At 47.6% G+C, this 26549-nt stretch overlaps 1 protein-coding gene and 2 long non-coding RNA genes across 7 annotated transcripts in view; 1 reads left to right on the forward strand and 2 right to left on the reverse strand.

Moving 5' to 3' along the window:
• Positions 1-26549, forward strand: part of LOC140075104 (uncharacterized) — a 140036-nt gene that overhangs the window by 64857 nt on the left and 48630 nt on the right. The gene's annotated exons all lie outside the window — the stretch shown is intronic.
• LOC140075518 (uromodulin-like) lies at positions 9906-12702 on the reverse strand. The gene is made up of 5 exons (XM_072121587.1): positions 12590-12702; positions 12182-12335; positions 11916-11988; positions 10235-10252; positions 9906-10010 (listed from the first exon to the last, which is right to left on the reverse strand). Exons 1-5 carry the CDS (start codon positions 12700-12702, stop codon positions 9943-9945), a joined length of 426 nt encoding a protein of 141 aa, XP_071977688.1. The 3' UTR covers positions 9906-9942.
• Positions 18227-20817, reverse strand: LOC140075057 (uncharacterized). Its single transcript, XR_011849334.1, has 3 exons — positions 20730-20817; positions 18815-18963; positions 18227-18449 (listed from the first exon to the last, which is right to left on the reverse strand). It is a non-coding gene; the product is annotated as an uncharacterized lncRNA (long non-coding RNA).

The following is a 26549-nucleotide window of genomic DNA, read 5'->3' on the forward strand; positions in this document are numbered from 1 at the left end:
GTGCGTTTGTGAGACCAAGGGAGGGTTGTTGTTTGTTTTGTTGTTCCAGGAGATATATTCTATTGTTTAGTGTTCTGATTTCTCTTTCTTTTTCTTTAGCAGCAATAATTTGTAATTTGGTCAGTTCTCCACCTATAAACACTTTATGGGCTATCCAAATTGAAAATGGACTGAGTTTCTCTTTGGTGTTAAATTCAAAGTATTCTCTTAATGCTCTTTTAATTCTATCTGTGTATTTACTGTTAGCTATGATAGAGTTGCTAGCTCTCCAGACATAGTCACTATGTGATGATAGTTTATCTGACCACACCATAGACACCGGTGCATGGTCTGACCATCCTATGTTACCAATTTCTGTGCTTATTACCCTGTCTAATAATGTTCTGTCTATAAGAATGTTGTCGATTCGTGAGTATGATTTATGCCTTGTTGAGAAAAAGGAGTAATCTCTCTCTCCTCCGTGTTGTAACCTCCAGATATCATACAGTTCATATGACCAAAGGAGAGCATTTAGAGTGAATGATCTGTTCTTAGTTTTTGCTGGTGCAGAAGTGTCCAAAGATTGTTCATTTATTGCATTAAAATCCCCTGATAATATCAGGGAACCTCTTTTTTCTTTAGTTAGCAGTTTGAGCACTTTTTTAACAAAAGGGCTTTGTTTCTCATTGGGTCCATATATTGTTGCTATGGTGTATTATTTATTGTACATATTAAGATTATGTAGCGGCTTTCTGGGTCTATGATTTGTTTTTCTATATGTACTGCTAAGGAGGATTTGAAAGCTATTAAAACACCTCTTTGTTTTTTTGTGTAAGTAGAGTGTACAATGAGAGGGAATTTTGGATGGGACATTTTCGGAAGATTATCTTTAGAGAAATGAGTCTCCTGAACACACACATTGGGGCACATTTACTTACCCGGTCCAGTCGCGATCCAGCAGCGCGTTCTCTGCTCTGGATTCGGGTCCGGCCGGGATTTATGAATGTAGTTCTTCCGCCGTCCACCAGGTGGCGCTGCTGCGCTGAAAGTCATCTCATCGCGCCGGAATGCACCACCTCGGACCAGGTGAAGGTAAGCGCTCCCCAAGCGACACTTTTTCGGTTTTTAAATGCGGCGGTTTTTCCGAATACGTCGGGTTTTCGTTCGGCCACTCCCCCGATTTCCGTCGCGCGCATGCCGGCGCCGATGCGCCACAATCCGATCGCGTGCGCCACAATCCCGGGGCAATTCAGGTACAATCGGCGCAAATCGGAAATATTCGGGTAACACGTCGGGAAAACGCGAATCGGGCCCTTAGTAAATGACCCCCAATGTCTGCCTTTTGCTGAGCTGCCTCTTTCCAAATCATTGATCTCTTAAAGGGGCTATTGAGACCCTTGGCGTTTATTGACATTAACTTAATCCCCATTTACATATTTATCTTGAATGCTTTGCGTTGTGTGGATATACCCATTTAGCTTTAACACCTCAGTTTTCTCACTCATATTATCTTTTTGGGCTAGAGTAAAAGGATTAAATATATCCCTAGTCACAGGTGTTGACAAACAAGTAAAACATTTCAGAACATTTTTAACTGGTGTCGTCGTGTCGACGTCACAATAAACATTAACAAGTGCACCATGTGTATAAATCACTGTAGGTGCAGCATCATAAGGGATAGACATATGTCCTGTGGACATGAAGAGTAAGAGCAATTATCACGTCTCAACAATTTTCTTAATGTTTAATACATTACCACCTGACACTGGTAGTTACGAGTCCCCAATTTTTTGCCATTCACGATTCACCCGCCGAGGAGGGCCTTTGTTTGGAGTTTCGATGGGTTGGTCAGTCGCAATTTGCCAGGATTGTAGCAAGTTCATTCCTTCATCAATTGTTTTCACCGCGTGGATAGTATTGTTCTTTCTGATTAGAATTTTTGTGGGAAAGCCCCATCTGTATGGGATTTCCTGCTTTCTTAAAATTGCGGTTACTGGAGCGAGAGCTTTTCTGGCTTGTAGCGTAGCAGTTGAGAGGTCCACGAATAACTTGAGATCTTCATAAGGAGCTGGGAAGCTTTGGAGTTTCCTGGATTGTGTTAGTAGTTGTTCTTTCACATGGAAAAAAGTAAAGCGGGCTAGAGTGTCTCTTGGTACTGATTCTGGTAAATTCGGAGGTTTAGGGACTCTATGAGCCCGGTCTATGCTGAGTTCATAATCGGTTAAGTCCGGGAGCAAGGTTTTGGTTAGTTGTTGAACGTATGATCTGAGTAAATGACCTGGGACTAACTCTGATATCCCCCTAATCTTGACATTGTTTCTTCTGTCCCTATCTTCAGAGTCTATTAATTTAGCTTGTATGACCTGTATTTTTTCCTCCAGTGCTTGATGGGAGTCTACTAGATCATTATGTGCATTAGTAAATTCTTCCATTTTAGACTCTGTGTGAGACACTCTGTCCCCAATATCATTTACAGCTGATTGTAGTGGAGCTATAAGACAAGATAGATCTTTGTGTAAAGAGGATCTGAAGGCTTCTAACATAGCCTTCAACATGTCTTCTGAGACTGCTTTATTTGAAGTCTGAAACCTTGCAAAGGCATCAGGGCTTTCAGAGCTTTCAGAGGAGCCTGCTGTTATTCCCTCTTGTGCAGTGTTTGTGTTTGACATTTTCTGTCGCTGCTTCAGTGGGCTTATGGAGGGTGAGTTTGTGTGATTTGTCTCCCTCTGCTGGCAGCTGGAGGAGGAGTTTGAGTTCTCCTGTAGTTGCAGTGAGAGAGGTGGCATACTATATTCCTCCTGGATTAATGGCGGGGACGGCGCCATGTTGGAAAGGCTCTGCTCTGGTGAGTTTTCCCAGCTATTTGGAGTTGGAAAGGGGGAAACAGAGAGAAGTTCTTGTGAGTGCTTACCCCCTTTTATGATGTTTTTGGGTAGCTTCATAGTATCGCTCCGTTGGTGCCGTATGGAGCTTCGGATCTCGGGGTTTGATACTGCCGGGGAGGCTGGAGAAGCGCCGCCATTTTGGCGCCTCGCACCTTCTCCTGGAAAATAAGCTTTAATTAGCTTACTGCCGGCTCCTCCACCATTCCTTTTTCTGCTTGCCGTGTTCAGCGCTGTTCCTGGCATGATTTATGATCGTCTGGGCTGTCGTGTCAGGGAGAAACTGCTGGTCTGCACGCTGTTGAGATGGAGCTCCTCTTTCATGCGGCCATTCCTAGCAGCGGCCAAACCACGCCCCCCCACTCGAGCATTTTTCAAGGGGACCAAGGTTCTGCACAGGGAAGCTTGGCCAAACACCTGGGAACCTCAGAAAAGGATGGAAACACCACGGAAGTGGACAGGAAACAGCAGGGGCAGCATGCATGGATGCCTCTGAGGCTGCTTAAATGCACCATTATGCCAAAATTATGGGCAACAGCATGGCCATGACAGAGTGACAGAATGAGGCTAGATAGCATCTAAAACATGCAATAATTGACCCTGACACTATAGGGGACGGCATGCAGAGGCAGCGGCAGCAGTGGCAGGCTAGAGAGTCTCATGGCGACATACCCTAAATGGACTCAGGTTTCACCAAAGGAGGTGAAATTATTTCCTATGTGAACAAAAGGTTGACGGTATATTTAGTCGATAACACAGCATGGTGGCGACATAGTGACCAAATTCCATAACGTATCTGGTGAAACACCCGAAAAATGAGCCTGACACAGCACTTTTGATAAGGGGACGACATGTGGAGGCAGCCATGGAGACGACTTCCATGATTAAGAGCGACAGTATGGGGCATTCATTTTGCGCTGCTATGATTGCAACTTCAGGTCTCCAGCATGGCGGCGACAGATGGGCCGAGTTCCACTATGTATCTGGTGAAACACCTGAAAATTCTGCCTGACACAGCTCGTTTGATAAGGGGATGATGTGCTGCATATCCTCTCGTGCTCCAGCGTCTGTGGTATAGAAAGTTGAAATGAGACATTGGTGGACGCTGTGGAGGATCGTGGAGGCAAAATGGACAGGAAACAGCAGGGGCAGCATGCATGGATGCCTCTGAGGCTGCCTAATCTTGGGATGGAGCTGGCGGTCCACTGCCAGGCGAGCTTTCACCTGTCCAAGCCCCTGTCTCTCGGCTCCTCCCCACCCAAAATGGGCCTGGGGGCCAGAAGCGTTTACTTTGAAAAAAATTATAATTTTCAAATCAGGCCGGGTCGTTTGAATATTTCACCTAGGAATAATGGAATAGCATAGTGGTTCTATTTTTAATTGTTTTTACGGAAATGGTTCCATGATTAAGAGCGACAGTATGGGGCATCCATATTGCGCTGCTATGATTGCAACTTCAGGTCTCCAGCATGGCGGCGACTGATGGGCCGAGTTCCACTATGTATCTGGTGAAACACCTGAAAATTCTGCCTGACACAGCTCGTTTGATAAGGGGACGATGTATGGAGGCAGTGAACTAGTAGTAGATTAAAGGTGCTGAAGTTAAAACTATGTTAGTTGGATCTTGAGATGGAGCTGGCGCTCCGCTGCCAGGCGAGCTTTCGCCAATCCAAGCCCCTGTCTCTAGGCTACTCCCCAAACAGCACTTCTAAGAACCTTTTGTATAAGATCAAGTGTAGTAGCGTTCTTATAAGTTTGGGATATGGCGGGTGAGGGGAATGTAAACAGATGCGCAAGAAGCGCTGAAATAATATTGGTAAATGATAAAAGTTTGCCAGTATATTTTGTGGATTACACAGCAGGGTGGCGACAAAGTTAACAAGTTTGATGTGGAATCCATGAAAACAACCCAAAATTCTGCCTGACACAGTTCGTTTGATAAGGAGACAATGGGGCACATTTACTTACCCGGCCCATTCGCGATCCAGCGGCGCGTTCTCTGCACAGGATTCGGGTCCGGCTGGGATCTAAGATGGTAAGCGCCGAAAATAATCTTAACGCCCCGGAATGCACCATCCCATAGAAGGTGAAGGTGAGCGCTCCCCAAGCGACACATTTTCGGTTTTTAAATGCGGCGGTTTTTCCGAATACGTCGGGTTTTCGTTCGGCCACGCCCCCCCCCGATTTCTGTCGCGCGCATGCCGGCCCCAATGCGCCACAATCCGATCGCGTGCGCCAAAAACCCGGGGCAATTCATGTACAAGCGGCGCAAATCGGAAATATTCGGGTAACACGTCGGGAAAACGCGAATCGGGCCCTTAGTAAATGACCCCCAATGTATGGAGGCAGCTATATGAACGACTTTCGGAGGCAGCTATGGCGATGACGTGTGGAGGTAGCAATGGAGACAACGTGTGGAGCCAGCTAAAAAGACGACATGTGGAGGCTGCTATGGAGACAATTTAATTTGGATAGTGCCTGTATGTGGCAGTCCAAAAAAGTTTTCAAACCAGAGGAGCAGGTAGGTAGTCCTCCAGAAAAATTAAATAAATTGAGTGCCTGTATGTGGCAGTCCAAAAAAGTTTTCAAACCAGAGGAGCAGGTAGGTGGTCCTCCAGAAAAATTAAATAGATTGAGTGCCTGTATGTGGCACTCCCAAAAATTGCTTAAAACAGAGGACCGGGTAGGTGGCCCTCCAGAAAAATTAAATACATAGAGTACTATAGCTAGAGCCAGTTGGCCCTGGCAAAAAATAGCCAGTTTCCTATGCTTTAATGTACAAAGAGGAGGAGAAGGAGGACAATGAGGAGGAGGAGTGCATACATTATTCAGGTTGAGCTTCTTTCACCCGGTGGAGAATGAAAATCCGGAGAAATCCAGGCTTTATTCATCTTAATAAGCGTCAGCCTGTCAGCGCTGTCAGTCGACAGGCGTGTACACTTATCGGTGATGATGCCACCAGCTGCACTGAAAACCCGCTCGGACAACACGCTAGCGGCAGGGCAGGCAAGAACCTCCAAGGCGTACAGCGCCAGTTCGTGCCACATGTCCAGCTTTGAAACCCAGTAGTTGTAGGGAGCTGTGTGATCATTTAGGACGATGGTATGGTCAGCTACGTACTCCCTCACCATCTTTCTGTAAAGATCAGCCCTACTCCGCCGAGACTGGGGACAGGTGACAGTGTCTTGCTGGGGTGACATAAAGCTGGCAAAAGCCTTGTAAAGCGTACCCTTGCCAGTGCTGGACATGCTGCCTGCTCGCCTACTCTCCCTCGCTACTTGTCCCGCAGAAGTACACCCTCTGCCGCTAGCGCTGTCAGAAGGGAAATACTGTTTCAGCTTGTGCACCAGGGCCTGCTGGTATTCATGCATTCTCACACTCCTTTCCTCTCCAGGGATGAGAGTGGAAAGATTTTGCTTGTATCGTGGGTCCAGGAGAGTGAATACCCAGTAATCGGTGCTGGAATAAATTCTTTGAACGCGAGGGTCACGGGATAGGCAGCCTAGCATGAAATCTGCCATATGTGCCCAACGCGCAAGAATTCACTCCCCTCACTGGCCTGACTGCCCATTTCCTCCTCCTCCAACTCCTCTTATTCTGCCCATACACGCTGAACAGTGAAGGACTGAACAATGGTCCCCACTTCTGTCTCGCCAACATTCTCCTCCTCTTCCTCCTCCTCCACCTCCTCCGATATGCACTGAGAAACAGACCTAAGGGTGCTTTGGCTATCAACAAGGGAATCTTCTCCCCCCGTCTCTTGTGACGAGCGCAAAGCTTCCGACTTCATGCTGACCAGAGAGTTTTTCAACAGGCCAAGCAGCGGGATGGTGAGGCTGATGATGGCGGCATCGCCACTGACCATCTGTGTTGACTCCTCAAAGTTACTCAGCACCTGACAGATATCAGACATCCACGTCCACTCCTCATTGTAGACTTGAAGAAGCTGACTGACCTGACTACCAGTTCTGGTGGAAGTTGACATCTGGCAGTCTACAATCGCTCTGCGCTGCTGGTAAACTCTGGATAACATGGTTAATGTTGAATTCCACCTCGTGGGCAGTCTGCGCCGTGATGCCCTGTAATAGCTCTTGGGCGGTGTGCCTTTTATCGCCTAGGCTCAGCAGTTTGAGCACCACCTGCTGTCATCAGCTACCGACTGATGGCGCCATGCCCACGGATGGTAATTCGGAGGAGGAGGAGGTGGAGGAGGGGTGGGAGGAGGAGGAGGCATAGTAGGCCTTTGAGACCTGGAATGAGGTAGGCCCCGCAATCCTCGGCGTCGGCAGTATATGAGCAGCCCCAGGGTCAGACTCGGTCCCAGCCTCCACCAAGTTAACCCAATGTGCCGTCAGCGATATATTGCGGCCCTGCCCGTCAGCACTCGTCCACGTGTCCGCGGTCAGGTGGACCTTGTCAGAAACGGCGTTGGTCAGGGCACGGATGATGTTCTCTGACACGTGCTTGTGCAGGGCTGGGACGGCACATCGGGAAAAGTAGTGGCGGCTGGGGACCGAATACCGAGGGGCGGCCGCCGCCATGAGGTTTCGAAAGGCCTCGGTCTCTACCAGCCTATAGGGCAGCATCTCCAGGCTAAGCAACTTGGAGATGTGGACGTTGAGGGCTTGGGCGTGTGGGTGGGTTGCACTATACTTCCTTTTGCGCTCCAGCGTCTGGGGTATGGAGAGCTGAACGCTGGTGGATGCTGTGGAGGATTGTGGAGGCGAAGATGGGGTTTTCGCACGGGAGGTGTTTGGGCCGGGGTCCTGGGCAGGGGGCTGACTAGCAGATGACACAGGGGAAGGAGCAGTGGTGTGCCCGGCCGGAGGTGAACGGCCTTGGTGCCATTAAGTGGGGTGTTTAGCATTCAGATGCCTGCGCATACTGGTGGTAGTTAAGCTAGTAGTGGTGGAACCCCTGCTGATCCTGGTTTGGCAAAGGTTGCACACCACAGGTCATCCGGTGTTTCTTTAAAGAACCTCCAGACTTCTGAAAATCTAGCCCTCGCCACGGGAGCTTGACTACGGGCAACATTTGGCGCTGATGCACCAGCTCTGACCCTGCCTCTCCGTCTGGCCCCACCACTGCCTCTTCCAACCTGTTCTGCTATAGGACTCGCCTCCATTTCAGAAGCACTGTGTTCACCCGGCCTATCAACCCAGCTTGGGTCTGTCACCTCATCATCCTCCGATCCCTCAGTCTGCTCCCCCCTCGGACTTCCTGCCCTGACAACAACTTCACCCCTGACAACCGTGTCTCCTCATCGTCCGACACCTCTTTACACACTTCTTCCACTACGTCAATAATGCCATCATCACCCACAGACTGTGACTGGTGGAAAACCTGGGCATCGGAAAATTGCTCAGCAGCAACCGGACAAGTGGTTTGTGACTGTGGGAAGGGTCAAGAAAACAGTTCCTCAGATTATGCCGGTTCAAATGCCAAATTTTGCTGGGAGGGGGCAGACTGGGGGGAAGGAGGCTGAGGTGGAGGAACTGGAGGAGTGCTGATTTCGGTGACATGGGTGGACTGCGTGGAAGACTGACTGATGGACAAATGGCTAGAAGCATTGTCCGCAATCCACGACATCACCTCTTCGCACTGTTCTGGCCTCAACAGTGCTCTACCACGAGTCCCAGTAACTTGAGACATGATGAACCTAGGGAGTGTAGCTCTGCGGCGTTCCACTGCTCCCTCATCAGCAGGTGGTGTCTCACCCCGCCCAGGACCACGGCCTCTGACCCCTGCAGTAGTTGGACGCCCACGTCCACGCCCTCGTCCTCTACCCCTAGCCCTCGGGTTAAACATTTTCCAAATTACAGTGTAAACTTTTAATTTTTTTTTTTTTTTGTGTGTTTATTTTTTCTTATTTTTATTTTTTTTTTACAAAACAATGCTATCCTATTGCTTTGGCTAGTTTCTAACCTACACTGACAGCACACAACTGGATTTTGTGCAGTGCCTGATGACTTTGAGCTATAAAATGAAATAAAGGTAAAAAAAAATAAATCAGCAGACTCTGCCTAATTCTAATCAAACCCCTAATAAATTGTCCCACTTCGGTGTTTGAGGTGGATATGTGTGTCACTAAGAGCTAAACACAACGGTCGCAGGTCTCCCAGCAAATTCCTCACAATATGGTACTAGCTGCACTACTAATGCCAGCAAACCCAGCCACAAGCAAACAAAAAAAAGGAAAATATAACGCTATTGTAGGCCTAAGTAAGCCGTTGGGGTTCTCCTATGGCTATTTTGCAGCCTACACTGAAAGCACACTGCTTTGCAAGATGAGTTTGAGCTATAAAATGAAATAAAGGTACACTTTGGTGTTTGAGGTGGATATGTGTGTCACTAAGAGCTAAACACAACGGTAGCAAGTCCCCATGCAAATTCTAGCTGCACTACTAGTGCCAGCAAGCCCAGCCACAAGCAAATAAAAAAAAAAATGTATAACGTTATTGTAGCCCTAAGAAGGGCTGTTGGGTTCTTGTAGAATCACTCCTGCCTAACACTATTCTAATCGAACACCCTAACGCTTTCCCTGACCGGCAGCAGCTCTCTCCCTAGCGGCATCCAGACACAGAAAGATCCCAGCGCGGGCAGGGGCTAGTCTATTCCAGGGTCACCTGATATGGCAAGCCAACCACTGCTATCGACGTGTAAGGGTACCACATCATGCTGGGTGGAGTGCAGAGTCTCCTGGCTTGTGATTGGCTCTGTTTCTGGCTGCCAAAAAGCAAAACGGCGGGAGATGCCATTTTCTCGAGCGGGCAAAGTATTCGTCCGAGCAACGAGCAGTTTCGAGTACGCTAATGCTCGAACGAGCATCAAGCTCGGACGAGTATGTTCGCTCATCTCTACTCCTTATGTTATAATATTCATGCTGAGATTTGCATCACATTGTACTCAATACTGTACAATAGCAAAAAGGAAACAATGGAAACAGATTCAAAACAACTATTTTACTACTTGAAATTTAAAATTAACATTTTCCAAATTTAAAACCCGTAAATACAATTATGTTTATTTGTAGATTCACAATTCTAATGCCGGTAGCTGTATACAAGGAAGTTCAGATTCTTTATAGAAGTATTTTGTTCATTAGCAGGAGTCCTAGCATCGAGAAAACGCCAAAAGCTGAAGGTTTGCCTGAAAATAATAATTGGATTTTCAGTAATGGGGTAAAAAGGGAGGATGATAACAGGCAAAGCAAATAGAGAAGTAGGAAGAACTTTGCTCCGTTCAGCTACTTTTTTATTCGCATTTACTGTGATGAATCCTTGATGACAACTCAATGATGTGCATTATAGCCGGTGTTGCACTCTAAAAACTAATTTCTAGAATTTGTGTTCAAAAAAGCTTAAGACACTTACCGGCACCGTCCTTTTCATCTGAAAAAAAGAACACATGAAAATTGATGAAAATCTGCAGTATTACTCTCCTACTACTGACACAGGTTTATGTCCACACCACAGGCGATTTAGATGCATGCCTCAAATTTATTTATGGCACAGTTATTTAATGTGATGAAAATTAGGTCTCCCGAAAGAGCTATGGTGTTGTCTCCATAGTGAGATTTATAGCCTCTGCGGATGGATAACATTGCGGTGCGTTGTCCAACGAGGATTCAAGTCTGCCCCGATTCATGTAGCTTGTGTGCCCGAGTTCCTTCATCCGTCACTTCTGCACCGAGGTCCGCCGGTGTTCACATTCTTATTCCCGTTGCTTGCGACACAATTCCAAATGTTAAATCCTGGGCGTTGTCTGACGGACCGTCCCCCAATTTCTGTCGCGTGCAAGCCTTTGCCGATGCGCCAAAGTCCCAGGGCAATTCGGCGCAAAATGGAAATCGTCAAGAAACCCGACGAAAATGTGTCTGATGGACCATTAGTAAATGAGCCCCACTGTCTCATTGACTCATATGGAGCCACCTACCAAAAGGTGCGGTTAGAGGTACAGTTTTCCTTATTCCATTCCGAAGATTCGCTTTCCTAGAAATCTTTTTTTTGGAGAAGGCATCACTACCAGCACCAATGTTCTCTACCTAGTGCCACAGCAATACAGAACCCTACAACCACATTCTTAAAGGGAACCTGTCAACAGAAATTGCTCTAATTAATCAATACCAGTATGTTGTCAAGCAGCTGAACAGTTTCTAGTCATGTTTCTTTCATTACTCAGATTGATGGCATCAGCCAAAAAATCTACTTTTATGTCAGGGAGGCAGAGAGTTTAACATTGAAGTCAAGCTCTCCTGCCTCTGAGCACCTTCTCCCATGTGATTCACATCATGTGCCCAACTTCTAAAGATCTGATCAATGAGGCCTCTGGACACAGGAGCATAATTACAGTAAAGGGGGAATTTTAAGGCAGGGAAAACTTGACTTCTCCGCCTCTTTGAAGTGAGATGTGAATTAGTTTTATGATGTCAAAGTTGATATTCTGGTTGATGCCACCACGCCAGGCCATGGAAGAAACATGATCTAGAACAGTGGTTCTCAACCTTTCTAATGCTGTGACCCCACAATCCAGTTCTTCATGCTGTGGTGACCCCAAACCATCCAACTCGCAGTAAAAACACAGTAAAATTGCGGCTCTGATGGCTTTAGGCAACCCCCGGTTTTGGTCGTTCGACCCCCGCTTGGGTCCCGACCCACAGGTTGAGAACCACTGCTCTAGAAGCTGCTCAGCTGCTTGACAACATCCTGCTAGTGGGGTATTAGGCCAATTTCTGATGACAGGTTCCTTTTAACATACCTTTAAAAAGTAAATAGTATAATGGTAGATGTTATACTCCAGGCATTGGTAACTAGTGTACGGGATACCTAACATAAATCAGTCCTCTGTGTGCTCGGTACATGCACAGTAGTTCTTCTTTGGGCAGAGATGCCTAGTAAAGCTGATGCGCATGTGCCGGGCACACTGAGGACTGGTCGTATGCCTCACTGCAGCAGCATTGGTTATAGAAGATTGGGGGAAGAGGTAGAGGACCCCTTATAAAATACTGTCATTTCTGCACACATACTGTAGATAATATCGCACATAACAACTTACCTGCCAGCCTAAAAGGTCCAATGCTTACACTTCCATGGACATCAACATCAGCAGCCGCTCTAGCACCACAAGGCTACAGGAGAAAATAACCGGATATTAGTCACAATCATTATGTATTTCACATCTTCCTATAGGAAAGGTTTCATTGTTAAAAAGAGGGAAATAATGTATGCATTGTGTGATAAAGCCATTATGTGTGATATATCAGTATAGGGAGTCTGTATACAGGGCTGGGTTCTACATAAAGTACTTATATCAGTACTTACAGACACACATGAGCCGCGGCAGAGGTGCACTTGGCAGTGGAGGTATACATAGTTATGATCACCCACAAACTTGAAGACCTGGAAGTAGAACTTCCCTTGAGGGGAAACACCATTTTCTAGAACATTGATGGTACCGTCTTCTCTGTTGGGACAGCTGTGGGGAAAACATTTAAAGATTTGTATATAGCGCATATTTTAGAAGTGACGGTATTTTCAGACTCGGCGATGGCGCAGCATTGATTGTTGTATCTGTTAAAGGATGGTGAACCTGAAATCCTCCAGATTCCTTCAGGTTTTTGGGAGGCCGGTTAATACATATTATACAGACAAATAGTATTCTTTAAGGAGGATTTTAATATTGCAAATCTTTACTTATTTTTGGGTGTTATGCCCCGCACCATGACTTACAAGCTACTTTTGTCTGTCTCCCTTTTCAGAACTATATACGGTAGTACATGGAGCCTGAAGTAGCTCTTACACTGTGTAGTGGCTACGATTGGATACTGCAACTCAGCTCCCATTTACTGAACTGCCCCCTGGACAGAGCTATTGGGGGAGATTTATCAGAAGTGTCTGAGATCTGAACTGTTCTAGTTTCTCATGACAACCAATCAGAGCTCAGCTTTCATTTTCCCAAAGCCTTTTATAGAAGTAAAGATGAGCTCTGATTGGTTTCCATGGGCAACTAGAACAGTTTTACCTCAGATACTTATGATAAATCTCCCCCATTGTCTTCAATACCATCCACTGAAGGCCCCTAAGAACAGCAGGTCAGTATAGATATATAAAAGGTTCTCATTTATTTGGTTTTGTTTTAAAGTTGTAGAAAAACATTACAATGATCCCTATCTGACTTTGCACAAAAAATATTGTGCAAACTGCATGCACATGTATTTATAAAGTTTTGACCCAAATTTTGTGTCGCTGTTGCACTGTTTCTGACAAGACCACCGCTGCCACTGTGCCAGCTAGACCAGCAGCTAAGCCAACAACACTACAACTTTACCAGCTAGGCCAACACCACTGCCACTGTGCCAGCTAGACCAGCAGCTAGGCTAACACCACTACCACTGTGCCAGCTAGGCCAGCAGCTAGGCTAACACCACTGCCACTGTACCAGCTAGGCCAACACCACTGCCACTGTGCCACCGAGGCCAGCAGCTAGGCTAACACCACTGCCACTGTGCCAGCTAGACCAGCAGCTAGGCCAACACCACTACCACTGTACCAGCTAGGCCAACACCACTGCCACTGTGCCACCGAGGCCAGCAGCTAGGGTAACACCACTGCCACTGTGCCAGCTAGACCAGCAGCTAGGCAAACACCACTGCCACTATGCCAGCTAGACCAGCAGCTAGGATAACACCACTACCACTGTGCCAGCTAGGCCAGCAGCTAGGATAACACCACTGCCACTGTGCCAGCTAGACCAGCAGCTAGGCTAACACCACTGCCACTGTACCAGCTAGGCCAGCAGCTAGGCTAACACCACTGCCACTGTGCCAGCTAGACCAGCAGCAAGGCTAATACCACTGTCACTGTGCCAGCTAGGCCAGCAGCTAGGCTAACACCACTGTCACTGTGCCAGCCAGGCCAGCAGCTAGGCTAACACCACTGTCACTGTGCCAGCTAGGCCAGCAGCTAGGGTAACACCACTACCACTGTACCAGCTAGGCCAACACCACTGCCACTGTGCCAGCTAGGCCAGCAGCTAGGGTAACACCACTGCCACTGTGCCAGCTAGACCAGCAGCTAGGGTAACACCACTGCCATTGTGCCAGCTAGGCCAGCAGCTAGGCTAACACCACTGCCACTGTGCCAGCTAGACCAGCAGCTAGGCTAATACCACTGTCACTGTGCCAGCTAGGCCAGCAGCTAGGGTAACATCACTGCCACTGTACCAGCTAATCCAGCAGCTAGGGTAACACCACTGTCACTGTGCCAGCCAGGCCAGCAGCTAGGCTAACACCACTGTCACTGTACCAGCTAGGCCAGCAGCTAGGCTAACACCACTGTCACTGTCCCAGCTAGACCAGCAGCTAGGATAACACCACTGCCACTGTACCAGCTAGGCCAGCAGCTAGGGTAACACCACTGCCACTGTGCCAGCTAGGCCAGCATGTAGGCCAACACCACTGCCACTGTGCCAGCTAGACCAGCAGCTAGGCTAACACCACTACCACTGTACCAGCTAGGCCAACACCACTGCCACTGTGCCAGCTAGACCAGCAGCAAGGCCAACACCACTACCACTGTACCAGCTAGGCCAACACCACTGCCACTGTGCCACCGAGACCAGCAGCTAGGCTAACACCACTGCCACTGTGCCAGCTAGGCCAGCAGCTAGGCAAACACCACTGCCACTATGCCAGCTAGACCAGCAGCTAGGATAACACCACTACCACTTTGCCAGCTAGGCCAGCAGCTAGGGTAACACCACTGCCACTGTGCCAGCTAGACCAGCAGCTAGGCTAACGCCACTGCCACTGTACCAGCTAGGCCAGCAGCTAGGCTAACACCACTGCCACTGTGCCAGCTAGACCAGCAGCAAGGCTAATACCACTGTCACTGTTCCAGCTAGGCCAGCAGCTAGGCTAACACCACTGTCACTGTGCCAGTCAGGCCAGCAGCTAGGCTAACACCACTGTCACTGTGGCAGCTAGGCCAGCAGCTAGGGTAACACCACTACCACTGTACCAGCTAGGCCAACACCACTGCCACTGTGCCAGCTAGGCCAGCAGCTAGGGTAACACCACTGCCACTGTGCCAGCTAGACCAGCAGCTAGGGTAACCCCACTGCCACTGTGCCAGCTAGGCCAGCAGCTAGGCTAACACCACTGCCACTGTGCCAGCTAGACCAGCAGCTAGGCTAATACCACTGTCACTGTGCCAGCTAGGCCAGCAGCTAGGGTAACATCACTGCCACTGTACCAGCTAATCCAGCAGCAAGGGTAACACCACTGTCACTGTGCCAGCCAGGCCAGCAGCTAGGCTAACACCACTGTCACTGTACCAGCTAGGCCAGCAGCTAGGCTAACACCACTGTCACTGTGCCAGCTAGACCAGCAGCTAGGGTAACAGCACTGTCACTGTGCCATCTAGGTCAGCAGCTAGACTAACACCACTGCCACTGTGCCAGCTAGGCCAGCAGCTAGGGTAACACCACTGTCACTGTGCCAGCTAGACCAGCAGCTAGGGTAACACCACTGCCACTGTGCCAGCTAGGCCAGCAGCTAGGGTAACACCACTACCACTGTACCAGCTAGGCCAGCAGCTAGGGTAACACCACTACCACTGTGCCAGCTAGACCAGCAGCTAGGCCAACAGCACTGCTACTGTGCCAGCTAGACCAGCAGCTAGGGTAACACCACTGCCACTGTGCCAGCTAGGTCAGCAGCTAGGCTAACACCACTGCCACTGTGCCAGCTAGACCAGCAGCTAGGCTAACACCACTGTCACTGTGCCAGCTAGACCAGCAGCTAGGGTAACACCACTGCCACTGTGCCAGCTAGGCCAGCAGCTAGGCTAACAGCACTGTCACTGTGCCATCTAGGTCAGCAGCTAGACTAACACCACTGCCACTGTGCCAGCTAGGCCAGCAGCTAGGGTAACACCACTGTCACTGTGCCAGCTAGACCAGCAGCTAGGGTAACACCACTGCCACTGTGCCAGCTAGGCCAGCAGCTAGGCTAACACCACTGCCACTGTGCCAGCTAGACCAGCAGCTAGGCTAATACCACTGTCACTGTGCCAGCTAGGCCAGCAGCTAGGGTAACACCACTATCTCTGCACCAGCTAGGCCAGCAGCTAGGGTAACACCAATGTCACTGTACCAGCTAGACCAGCAGCTAGGCTAATACCACTGTTACTGTGCCAGCTAGGCCAGCAGCTAGGATAACACCACTGCCACTGTGCCACCTAGGCCAGCAGCTAGGGTAGCATCAGTACCACTGTGCCAGCTAGACCAGCAGCTAGGCTAACATCACTGCCACTGTGACAGTTAGGCCAGCAGCTAGGGTAACACCACTGCCCCTGTACCAGCTAGGCCAGCAGCTAGGGTAACATCACTGCCACTGTTCCAGCTAGGCCAGCAGCTAGGCTAACATCACTGCCACTGTGCCAGCTAGGCCAGCAGCTAGGGTAACACCACTGCCCCTGTACCAGCTAGGCCAGCAGCTAGGATAACACCACTGTCACTGTACCAGCTAGGCCAGCAGCTAGGCTAACACCACTGCCACTGTTCCAGCTAGGCCAGCAGCTAGGCTAACATCACTGCCACTGTGCCAGCTAGGCCAGCAGCTAAGGTAACACCACTGCCCCTGTACCAGCTAGGCCAGCAGCTAGGGTAACATGACTGCCACTGTGCCAGCTAGGCCAGCATCCAGGCTACCATCACTGCCACTGTGCCAGCTAGGCCAGCAGCTAGGGTAACACCACTGCCCCTGTACCAGCTAGGCCAGCAGCTAGGGTAACACCACTGCCCCTGTACCAGCTAGGCCAGCAGCTAGGATAACACCACTGCCACTGTACCAGCTAGGCCAGCAGCCAGGGTAACACCACTGCCACTGTGCCAGCTAGGCCAGCATGTAGGCTAATACCACTGTCACTGTGCCAGCTAGGCCAGCAGCTAGGGTAACACCACTGCCACTATGCCAGCTAGGCCAGCATGTAGGCTAACACCACTGCCACTGTGCCAGCTAGACCAGCAGCTAGGGTAACATCACTACCACTGTGCCAGCTAGGCCATCAGCTAGAGTAACACCACCGCCACTGTGCCAGCTAATTCAGCAGCTAGACTAACAAGTATGTAAGAGAAAGTTTAAAATATTAATGATGATTTAGAATAGTGATGTGAACCACATTTGAGGCTGTAACAGTTGGCTGTAATGGATGTAATAGATGCCCAAATTACAGTGGAAAAGTTGTAAAAAAAACATAAAAAGAGAAAACTTTATTTTCCAGTACAAGCCGAGTTTTTCAGGACACATTTTCAGCTAAAAACAGGCTTATAGGCTTATACTGGGGTCAATGGTTCAGATCTGACAAACTGACTGCGCCTTTTTTTCTGTCTGATTTTGTACTGAAACGATCATCTTTGGAGCTTGTACTTGTATTTATAAAGTGTTTACACCAGTTTTGTGTCTGTTAGTCAGAGTTTGTGGCTCCTTTAATACAGCGACTTTATACACTGTAAAAAAAGTTGGTGGCCACCTCCAGAGCAGCGCAGGGGGCGCCAGGATTCAATGATCTGCCGCATCCTGCACCAGATTATGTCAAAACTATACTTGTAAGCCAGCCTTGTCATAATGTCAATGTCGATGTTCAGCATCATCCAATATGTTTGGGGTGTCCAGCGCTAAGGATTTTGGAGTCAGGAAGTAAACAAAATAGGTAGTGGACAATTGGCTACACATCTCATAATGGTGTTTGACAATGCTAGATTGGTAAATTCATGCTGGGGAATGTGCTGGGCAGGAGACTCCTATATATATGACATAATTAGGAAATATGTCCCCAACATCCCACCTTGTAGCCACAACCCTCTCACATGACCAAGTGGAACGGGATGAGGAAGATATTCAAAAAGCATAGCAGCTGTCCTGGATTCCATAGGTTCTCCTCTGAGGATCTCTTTGCCAATCTAATTAGTAAGAGGTGTATTTTTTCTTTATTTTATCCCTATTTATTTTTACTGTTTTGCTTTTACGTATGTTTGTTTATTTCACATTTTTGTAACTTATAAACATATCGTCATTTAATAAGTTACTCTTTGTGGCTCTATATGTTCCCACTGTGTTCACCCCAGGTGAACGGCAATTTCCGTCAGCCCCGGAGAGATTAATGAAGCAGAACAGTCATGCGCGGCCATCTGCTCCATCCCTCTCATGGAGCGACTAGGGGTCAGACAGAGGTATGTGGGACCCCATAGGACCCCTCGTTTTTGTGAAGGCTTTCGTACTATTACAGCATGAGTCGTGAAGGGGTTAACAATATGGAGAACTGGAAGCCAATGCTATTATCTTACCTGTTTAAAATGATGTCATATTTTATATTGTCATAGATATTGTTGGTTGGTGTGGCAAAGCAGCTGACCATCCGCAGGCTGTAGTCCCCGGTAGGATCTACAATGCGAACTCCAACATATAAATTATCTTTAGTTGAGAGGTCGACTATTGGACCAGGATGTTGAGTTGTGTAGTTGATATTTTTGAAGATTTCCATCTTCACCATGAATTTTCCATTTCCCTCCACGGTTATGTATGTTATGCTATGACAAAAAAATACAAAAGTAGTTTATGATACTGAAACATGCAAATTTTTGTAGATTGGCGGATTGAATGGGAAATCTCAGCAATCATAAATATATGACATGACCTAGAAGGTCAATGCTTTACTATGTTATCACTGCCAATTGCTGAAGGTTAGCTCTTGGCACTGACATAATCCTGTAGGAATTACACCACGTGTGTCCCTGGCCTCAGGGGCTCCTCCGAACCTTTCTCCATTAGCTGAAAATAGCCTCCCATAGACTATGTAACAAATCAAATGGTTTCTAGACTAAATGCAAACCTGAACCCACTCATCATGCAACATATAACACGTAAGTAATAATCCATGTGGATATTTATTTACCTTGGATCTGGGCGAATAATGTCTGGGAGTGAGACATTGAGGTCAAGTGGGTAAGAACAGGTCACATTAATAACATATGTCTCCCTGTATATAATTCCACCGGGTGGCAAGAATATTTGGTTTTTGTAAGTTCCGTGAGTGTTGGTGACCTATGAGATATATAAGATGTAATTAAGGTAGGTGTATATGCTACATATGTGGTAATGCCTATGGGTCAAAGCCTACACCAGCCTTCATTGGTAGAGTACTACACACTATTGTCATACTAACACCACAAAGAAGACAAAACAAAAACCAAAATGTAGAAAGCAATAAATAAAACTTTCATAGATCAATTAAAACAAATCCATTTAAAAAGACAACATACTATAGAGTGGTAGTCACCGAAATGTGTCTTTTGACCCTCTTAGTGAACTTAGGAGTAAATCAATAAAAGTAAACGTTTATGGTATATAAATGAGAATAAATGATGAAAAATAAATCTTGTAGACCCAATAAACCCCAGTCTAACATTGGTTCTAGATTGCATTGTTCCTAAACCACTATAGCTAAGGCACGTCCATGTATTCTAAAATATCACTATTATAGGGATGGCTTGTGTTATGTGACTCCTGTGTGAGCTCAAGATGACTTTATATTGGCCACTACTGGTCAGAGGTTTTTGTTTTTTTGTTATTTAAAAAAAACTGACCTAATAAACCACTACCGGTGTGTCATCAAGCAGCTAAACATCTTCTAGATCATGTCTACTTCAACGCTCAGCGCAGTGGCATTGTCCAGAAAATCAGCTTTGAAGTGACATGTAATTTGGTTGTATAAAGTCAAAGAGGCGGAGACCCTAACACTGAAGTCAAGCTTTCCTCACTTCAGAATGCCCTCTTCATTGTAATTGATGGTCCTGCATCCAGACACATCACTAACCAGATCGCCTTCATTCTGAGGTGAGAAGAGCTTGACTTCAATGCTGAGCTCTCCGCCTCCTTGACTTTATACAATCAATTTACAGCTCGATTCAAAGTTATTTTCTGGATGATGCCACCATATTGGACAATGAAAGAAACCTGATTTGGAAGGTATTCAGCTGCTTCACAACATACTGGTAATGGTTAATTAGGTTAATTTCTGATGACAGGTTCTTTAAGATAAAACTAATTGTAAAACATTGAACTTGACAGGCAATTGTCTACATAGGGTAAGTAACTTAGTGAATATATAATATAAGGAAACAAGCAATGCTCCTGAAGGAGGAGGAGGTGTATTTTAATAAAAGCTTCTATTTCTGATACCTTTGGGGAAGAATGGAGGTTCTGTACTGAGTAGTGATACAAGACATGAGGAAAGAGATGTGCAAAATTGACACTTAGGATTTTATTGAATAAAACATAAAGACACACTTAAAAAACCCGACAAAGGGTACAAACCACACAAAAATCCCCAGTACAATAAAGGTAAATAGACATCAAGGTAAGTAGTTAGACATTAAAGTGCACAGTATATATATCACAAACTAGTCCGGACCATAAAAAATATATATATTAATAGCTAGCATATAAAAACATAGCGCATATATTTTTTATATGCTAGCTATTAATATATATATTTTTTATGGTCCGGACTAGTTTGTGATATATATACTGTGCACTTTAATGTCTAACTACTTACCTTGATGTCTATTTACCTATATTGTACTGGGGATTTTTGTGTGGTTTGTACCCTTTGTTGGGTTTTTTAAGTGTGTCTTTATGTTTTATTCAATAAAATCCTAAGTGTCAATTTTGCACATCTCTTTCCTCATGTCTTGTATCAGTATCCTTTAGATGTGTGACACAATATTTTTTCTACAACAATTCCCCAATCTCTTTGAAGAAGTACTGAGTAGTGATAACACAACAAGACACTAATGTAAGTTACTTACGGTGAGATCAGTTCCACATACACCATTGCCAAGAGACCAAGTAACTAGGACTTTATTATCAATGACAGGAAATCCGGTGCACCTTCTGTCTCGCAGATAAATGTTTGGAATATCAATCTTCGTAGCATTTAGCTGGTCAACGTTGAGCGTTACTGTTATGTTGTGATGTGAACAGACTGTGTCTGTGCATATGCCCTCTTTAAGGGAAAAAAGACTATCAAAGATTAGACTTTTGGAAATGTATATTTTCCTACTTTTATACTGATGGTCACGTCCAATATAATTATTGTGTAGTTTTCTTGCCATTCTTTACATTTGCCTTACCTGTATCGGCACAAATTGATGTCACGCGAGTACTCGAAGTTTTGATGCTGTGCACTGTGTAGATAGATGAAATCTATTGTTGTCCTGTTTAAGAATTTTTTTCACATTTTGACTACATTTTTCAACAAATTTATTTTTGGTCAAAAAACAGAACAGACATCTGGGAATGGAATATAAAAACAACATTACAAAGCAGGCTGGCAAAGTGCCGGGTCCCAGGGCAGGCTGGCAAAATGCAGAGACCCAGGACAGGCTAGAAGGGTGCATAGTACCAGGGCAGGGTAGCAGGGTGCATAGTACCAGGGCAGGCTAGCAGGGTGCAGAGTCCCAGGGCAGGCTAGCAGGGTGCAGAGTACCAGGGCAGGCTGGCAGGGTACAGAGTCCCAGGGCAGGCTGGCAGGGTGCAGAGTACCAGGGCAGGCTGGCAGGGTGCAGAGTACCAGGGCAGGCTAGCAGGGTGCAGAGTACCAGGGCAGGCTAGCAAGGTGCAGAGTCCCAGGGCAGGCTAGCAGGGTGCAGAGTACCATGGCAGGCTGGCAGAGTGCAGAGTCCCAGGGCAGGCTATCAGGGTGCAGAGTACCAGGGCAGGCTGGCAGGGTGCAGAGTACCAGGGCAGGCTGGCAGGGTGCAGAGTACCAGGGCAGGCTAGCAAGGTGCAGAGTACCAGGGCAGGCTAGCAAGGTGCAGAGTCCCAGGGCAGGCTATCAGGGTGCAGAGTACCAGGGCAGGCTGGCAGGGTGCAGAGTACCAGGGCAGGCTGGCAGGGTGCAGAGTACCAGGGCAGGCTATCAGGGTGCAGAGTCCCAGGGCAGGCTAGCAAGGTGCAGAGTCCTAGCGCAGGTTGGCAGAGTGCAGAGTACCAGGGCAGGCTGGCAGAGTGTGGAGTCCCAGGGCAGGCTAGCAGGGTGCAGTGTACCAGGGCAGGCTGGCAGAGTGCAGAGTACCAGGGCAGGCTGTCAGGGTGCAGAGTACCAGGGCAGGCTGGCAGGGTGCAGAGTCCCAGGGCAGGCTAGCAAGGTGCAGACTCCTAGCGCAGGTTGGCAGAGTGCAGAGTACCAGGGCAGACTGGCAGAGTGCAGAGTCCCAGGGCAGGCTAGCAAGGTGCAGGGTCCTAGCGCAGGTTGGCAGAGAGCAGAGTACCAGGGCAGGCTGGCAGAGTGCGGAGTCCCAGGGCAGGCTAGCAAGGTGCAGAGTCCTAGTGAAGGTTGGCAGAGTGCAGAGTACCAGGGCAGGCTGGCAGGGTGCAGAATACCAGGAAAAGCTGGCTGGAAGTCCCAAGGGCAGGCTGGTAGGGTGCAGAGTACCAGAGCAGGCTGGTAGTGTGCACAGTAGCAGGGCAGGCTGGAAGGGTGCAGAGTACCAGAGCAGGCTGGCAGGGTGCCGAGTACCAGGGCATGCTTGTAGTGTGCAGAGTACCAGGGCAGGCTGGCAGGCACCGGTGTTCCAGGACCTTTGGCAGGGTTCCATAGAGTCACATTAACAGCCAGTATAATCTGCCCTGAGACACCTGTGCAACAGCCAGCCTTGAGCCTAACCACGTCCCACCAAGCTTTTCATGGATACTGAAAGGCAGCTGGGTGTAGTACACAAGCCTGCCCATTGCCTAAATTATTTTTCAAGTATATAAATGATAAAAAACTAAAAACGGAGAGTTTGGGCCCTCTGAGGAATAACATGGGGTTCATGGTGGAAGGAGATGAGAAAAGGACCAATCTACTGAATGTCGCCTTTTTGACTGTCTTTACCCAGGAAAATCCCCTGGTGGAAGACACAATGAGGAATGATGTAAATTCTCTTTGGAATGTCAACGGTTTAACCCTACAAGAGGTACGGCGCCGCCTCGCAACCACTAAGATAGACAAATCACTGGGGCCAGATGGCATACACCCCCGGGTTCTGCATATATACAAAAAAGGATTAAAAAGTGATCCTGGAAACTACAGACCTAAACTATTTGAGGGGTTTGTTAGAGATGCTATCCTGGAGTATCTCACTGTACATAACCTCATAACCCAGTATTAGCAAAGGTGTATTAGGGATCGGTCCTGTCAGGCTAATCTGAATGGCTTCTATAAGGAAGTAAGTCCCAGACTGGATCTGGGGGACGCTGTGGATGTTATATATTTGGACTTTTCAAAAGCATTTGACACTGTGCCGCATAAAAGGTTGGTACATAAAATGAGACTGCTGGGACTAGGAGAAAATCTGTGTGGCACATTTACAAAGGGGCATGTACCAGCTTTCTGTAGTGTAGTGTTAACTCCTTGCACAGGTATTTAAGAAGTGTCTGCACCACAATTGTGTCGCATGCAACCCTTTTGTGGTGCGGCTGCGCTATTCTTCACTTGAGACAAATTTCTGCACTGAAATGGGCGTTCCGGTGCTTAGTCAGAACGTGGGTAACATCTAACATGCAGAGTCTGACAGAATTGTGTCACAGCCCCATGTTAATGGTGCACCAAATAAAATGCTGCACTCTCTCGGAGCAGTGCAGGGGGCGCCAGGTTCATGTACCCCTTGCACACCGCACAGACAAACTGCACATAGTACAGACTGCACTGTAGTAAATGTGCCCCAGTGTTTAGCAATGAAGCTTCCTGTAGATTGACAGCAAGCAGAGATCTAGAAACCCATGAGGTATTGATACAGAAATTGTATTTTAAAATTATGTGAGTTTTCATTATACTGTGCGAATAATAAGATTTATTTGTGAAAACAGGACAAACCCTTTAAATTATGAATTTTTATCCACTCTCACCAAAAATCAAGGCCATAGCATCAGTTCTTAGAACTCTATGGGGCCGCATTGGACATTCCGGATCGGTGGACGCAACGGAACAGGTAAGTAAATGTGCCCCTATATACTTTTGCTTAATTATTCCTAGAAATGTGTGAATTACTTGATATTTGGGTCTAATAGGTGAATAGTAACAGCTGCTATCAGCTATCAGGGGGGCGTGACCGGATGTTGAAGGGAACAGACGTGTCCCACTGAGCGCTCCACTACCCGGGGCAAATTTGAGTTAAATTAGCGGGCCAACGCTCACCCACACATGGGAGGACGACGGGGGCAGGCGACACGCCTCTCGAGGAGCCAGGAGAGGCCGGGGGCGCCGCATTCCGCGGCGGATTTCTTTAAAAAACGAGCGGTGGAAGACCCGGCGCCGCGATCCAAGATGGCGCCCGCAACTCAGAGCGGTGAGCAGGCACCCTCCACCTCTCCCCTGCAGCAGCGCTTACCATGCGCTTCCTATTGTGAGGCTCTGCTGAGCCCGAGTGTGGTGGGGAAGACACCACCATGTCCCCCCACAGCCCCCCTGCCAGCAGAGGCACAAGACACATCTGGTAGGTGCCCTGGCAATGTAGAGGGGGGTTCTTCTGAACTGCGCCCAGGAGATAAACAAAGCTCCCAGCCGTCTATACCGCAGGAGGGTGACCCGGCTTACCGGAGGTCTCCAGCCCCCTCCCTTACACCCCCTACACCAGGTCCAACTTTCACAGTGGAGGGTATGGAGATGATTGCCCCAGCCATAGAATGGACCTCACTTGCACACCAGCCTTCCATGCCGTCCTCACCCTCTCTATCTCAAGGGGAAGATGAGAGAAACTCTCCAGGAATTGCAGCCGTCAGGGAAACGCTTAATAATGTCCTACTGACATGCTCACCACAGCTGCCTCCTGATTTACACAAGAGCTGTAGTCCACCATCTACGCCTCAAGTATTATCGCCTATGCCTCTATCCTCCTTGTCTCAGCTGTCTCCACCTCTCCAAGACCCACTTTGGCTCTATATCCAACAAATGCCCACTAAAAAGGACTTTAGAGAGCTGATTGATGAAGTCAAGGAAACCTGCAGGCAAGAAATTGCAGCAGTTCATAAAGATGTACAGCAGGTGGCGCAAAGAGTGGACACACTGGAAGATGATCATAACGCCGCCCGGGCAGTAATCTCGACCTTACAACATCAAATGACTGAGCAAGCTTCAACTATTAGAGATCTGAAACGCCATGTAGAAGATCTTGATAACAGGGGATGTCGGCACAACATTAGAATACGGGGCATTCCAGAACAGCAAGGCGAAGAGAACATACATGGTTACCTACAGCGGCTGTTTAATATGATCCTGGATAGACCACCGGAGACTCCATTAAAAATGGACAGAGCTCATAGGGCACTTCGCCCGAAAACAAGCGGTCCCCCTAGGGATGTTATTTGTCATATTACTGACTTTGAGACTAAGGAGGAAATTATGAAACGCTCTCGACAACTCAAATCAGTATCCTTCCTTGGCTCTCGGCTCCAACTTTTTCAAGATCTCTCTTGGATTACGCTCCAACAACGCAGAGCCATCAAACCTCTTCTGGACATGCTACGAGATAAAGGGATACCATACCGCTGGGGGTTCCCTTTCAGCTTGACGGCTAGAAAAGATGGATTCTCTGCCACCCTCCGCTTCCCGGAGGACCTGCAGGACTTCTGCGAGACCTTCCAGATTGACCCGCCTGACCTCCCTGATTGGCCTCAGCAACCAGCGACACCAATGCTGTCTCCAACTTGGCAACCAGCCCATCCACCTAAGAAGAAGCAGAAAGCCCCAGACCGAAGGCCTCCAACGGGGCGATAAGTATCTATGTCGATGTTTCTCTTTGACCTATTCGCTATGCCTTGATCTGTTAGTATGGGTATATTTCAAATGTATGGTGGGTTAAATGTATCGTATACTAGGATCTTTTGTGTATATTTCTTAACTAATATATACCTCCTTACTTTCTTTGACCTCCCCTCTGCTTAAATGGTCCCCAGCTAGGCCCTTATCATAAGGCCCGGGTGAAACTCAGTGGTTAAAGATAGATTATTCTGTAGTATGTTGACAATCGGTTGTGATTTTCCCCCCGAAGTGAATCCTCCTGACAGTCTTCGCTCCTTCGCTGAGGAGCTGACATTCCTCTTGTGCTTTGTTACTGTTTTAGGGAGGATTTGCAGCGAGAATGGCAGTAGGCCTCCCTCGCTATACACACTTTTTGTTCTTATGTTGTTCTTAATTGAAAGTTGTAATTTGATTTTAAGGTATATCCATGGATCCCTCTATAGGTTGTTCTCCAGCGCCCATAGGCGTAGAGTGGAAACAGTATTCGGCTGGGTTCCCCCGGGAGACCCCATAGCCGAGTTTCCATCTGCTCTACTTTTCATTTACAAAGCTCACAGGCCTCACTACTTTGAAAATGGTTAAAGTCTTCTCCCTAAACGTGAAAGGCCTTAACTCAGATGCCAAGAGGCGACTAGCACTTAAAGAAATAAGACATGCTAAAGCTGATATAGTCTTCCTCCAAGAGACACATTTTACAGCATCAGGATCCTTCCATTTCGCTAAACATTGGTTCCCAACAGCCTATATGGCACATGCACCCACAAAAAAGAAAGCGGGAGTAGCCATACTGATATCCAGCCAATGTCCCTTCCAAATAGTGGATAGCGAGGTTGACCCCCAAGGTCGC

The sequence above is a fragment of the Engystomops pustulosus genome, chromosome 8 (genome assembly GCF_040894005.1).
Source record: "Engystomops pustulosus chromosome 8, aEngPut4.maternal, whole genome shotgun sequence".
NCBI classification, from domain to species: Eukaryota; Metazoa; Chordata; class Amphibia; order Anura; family Leptodactylidae; genus Engystomops; species Engystomops pustulosus.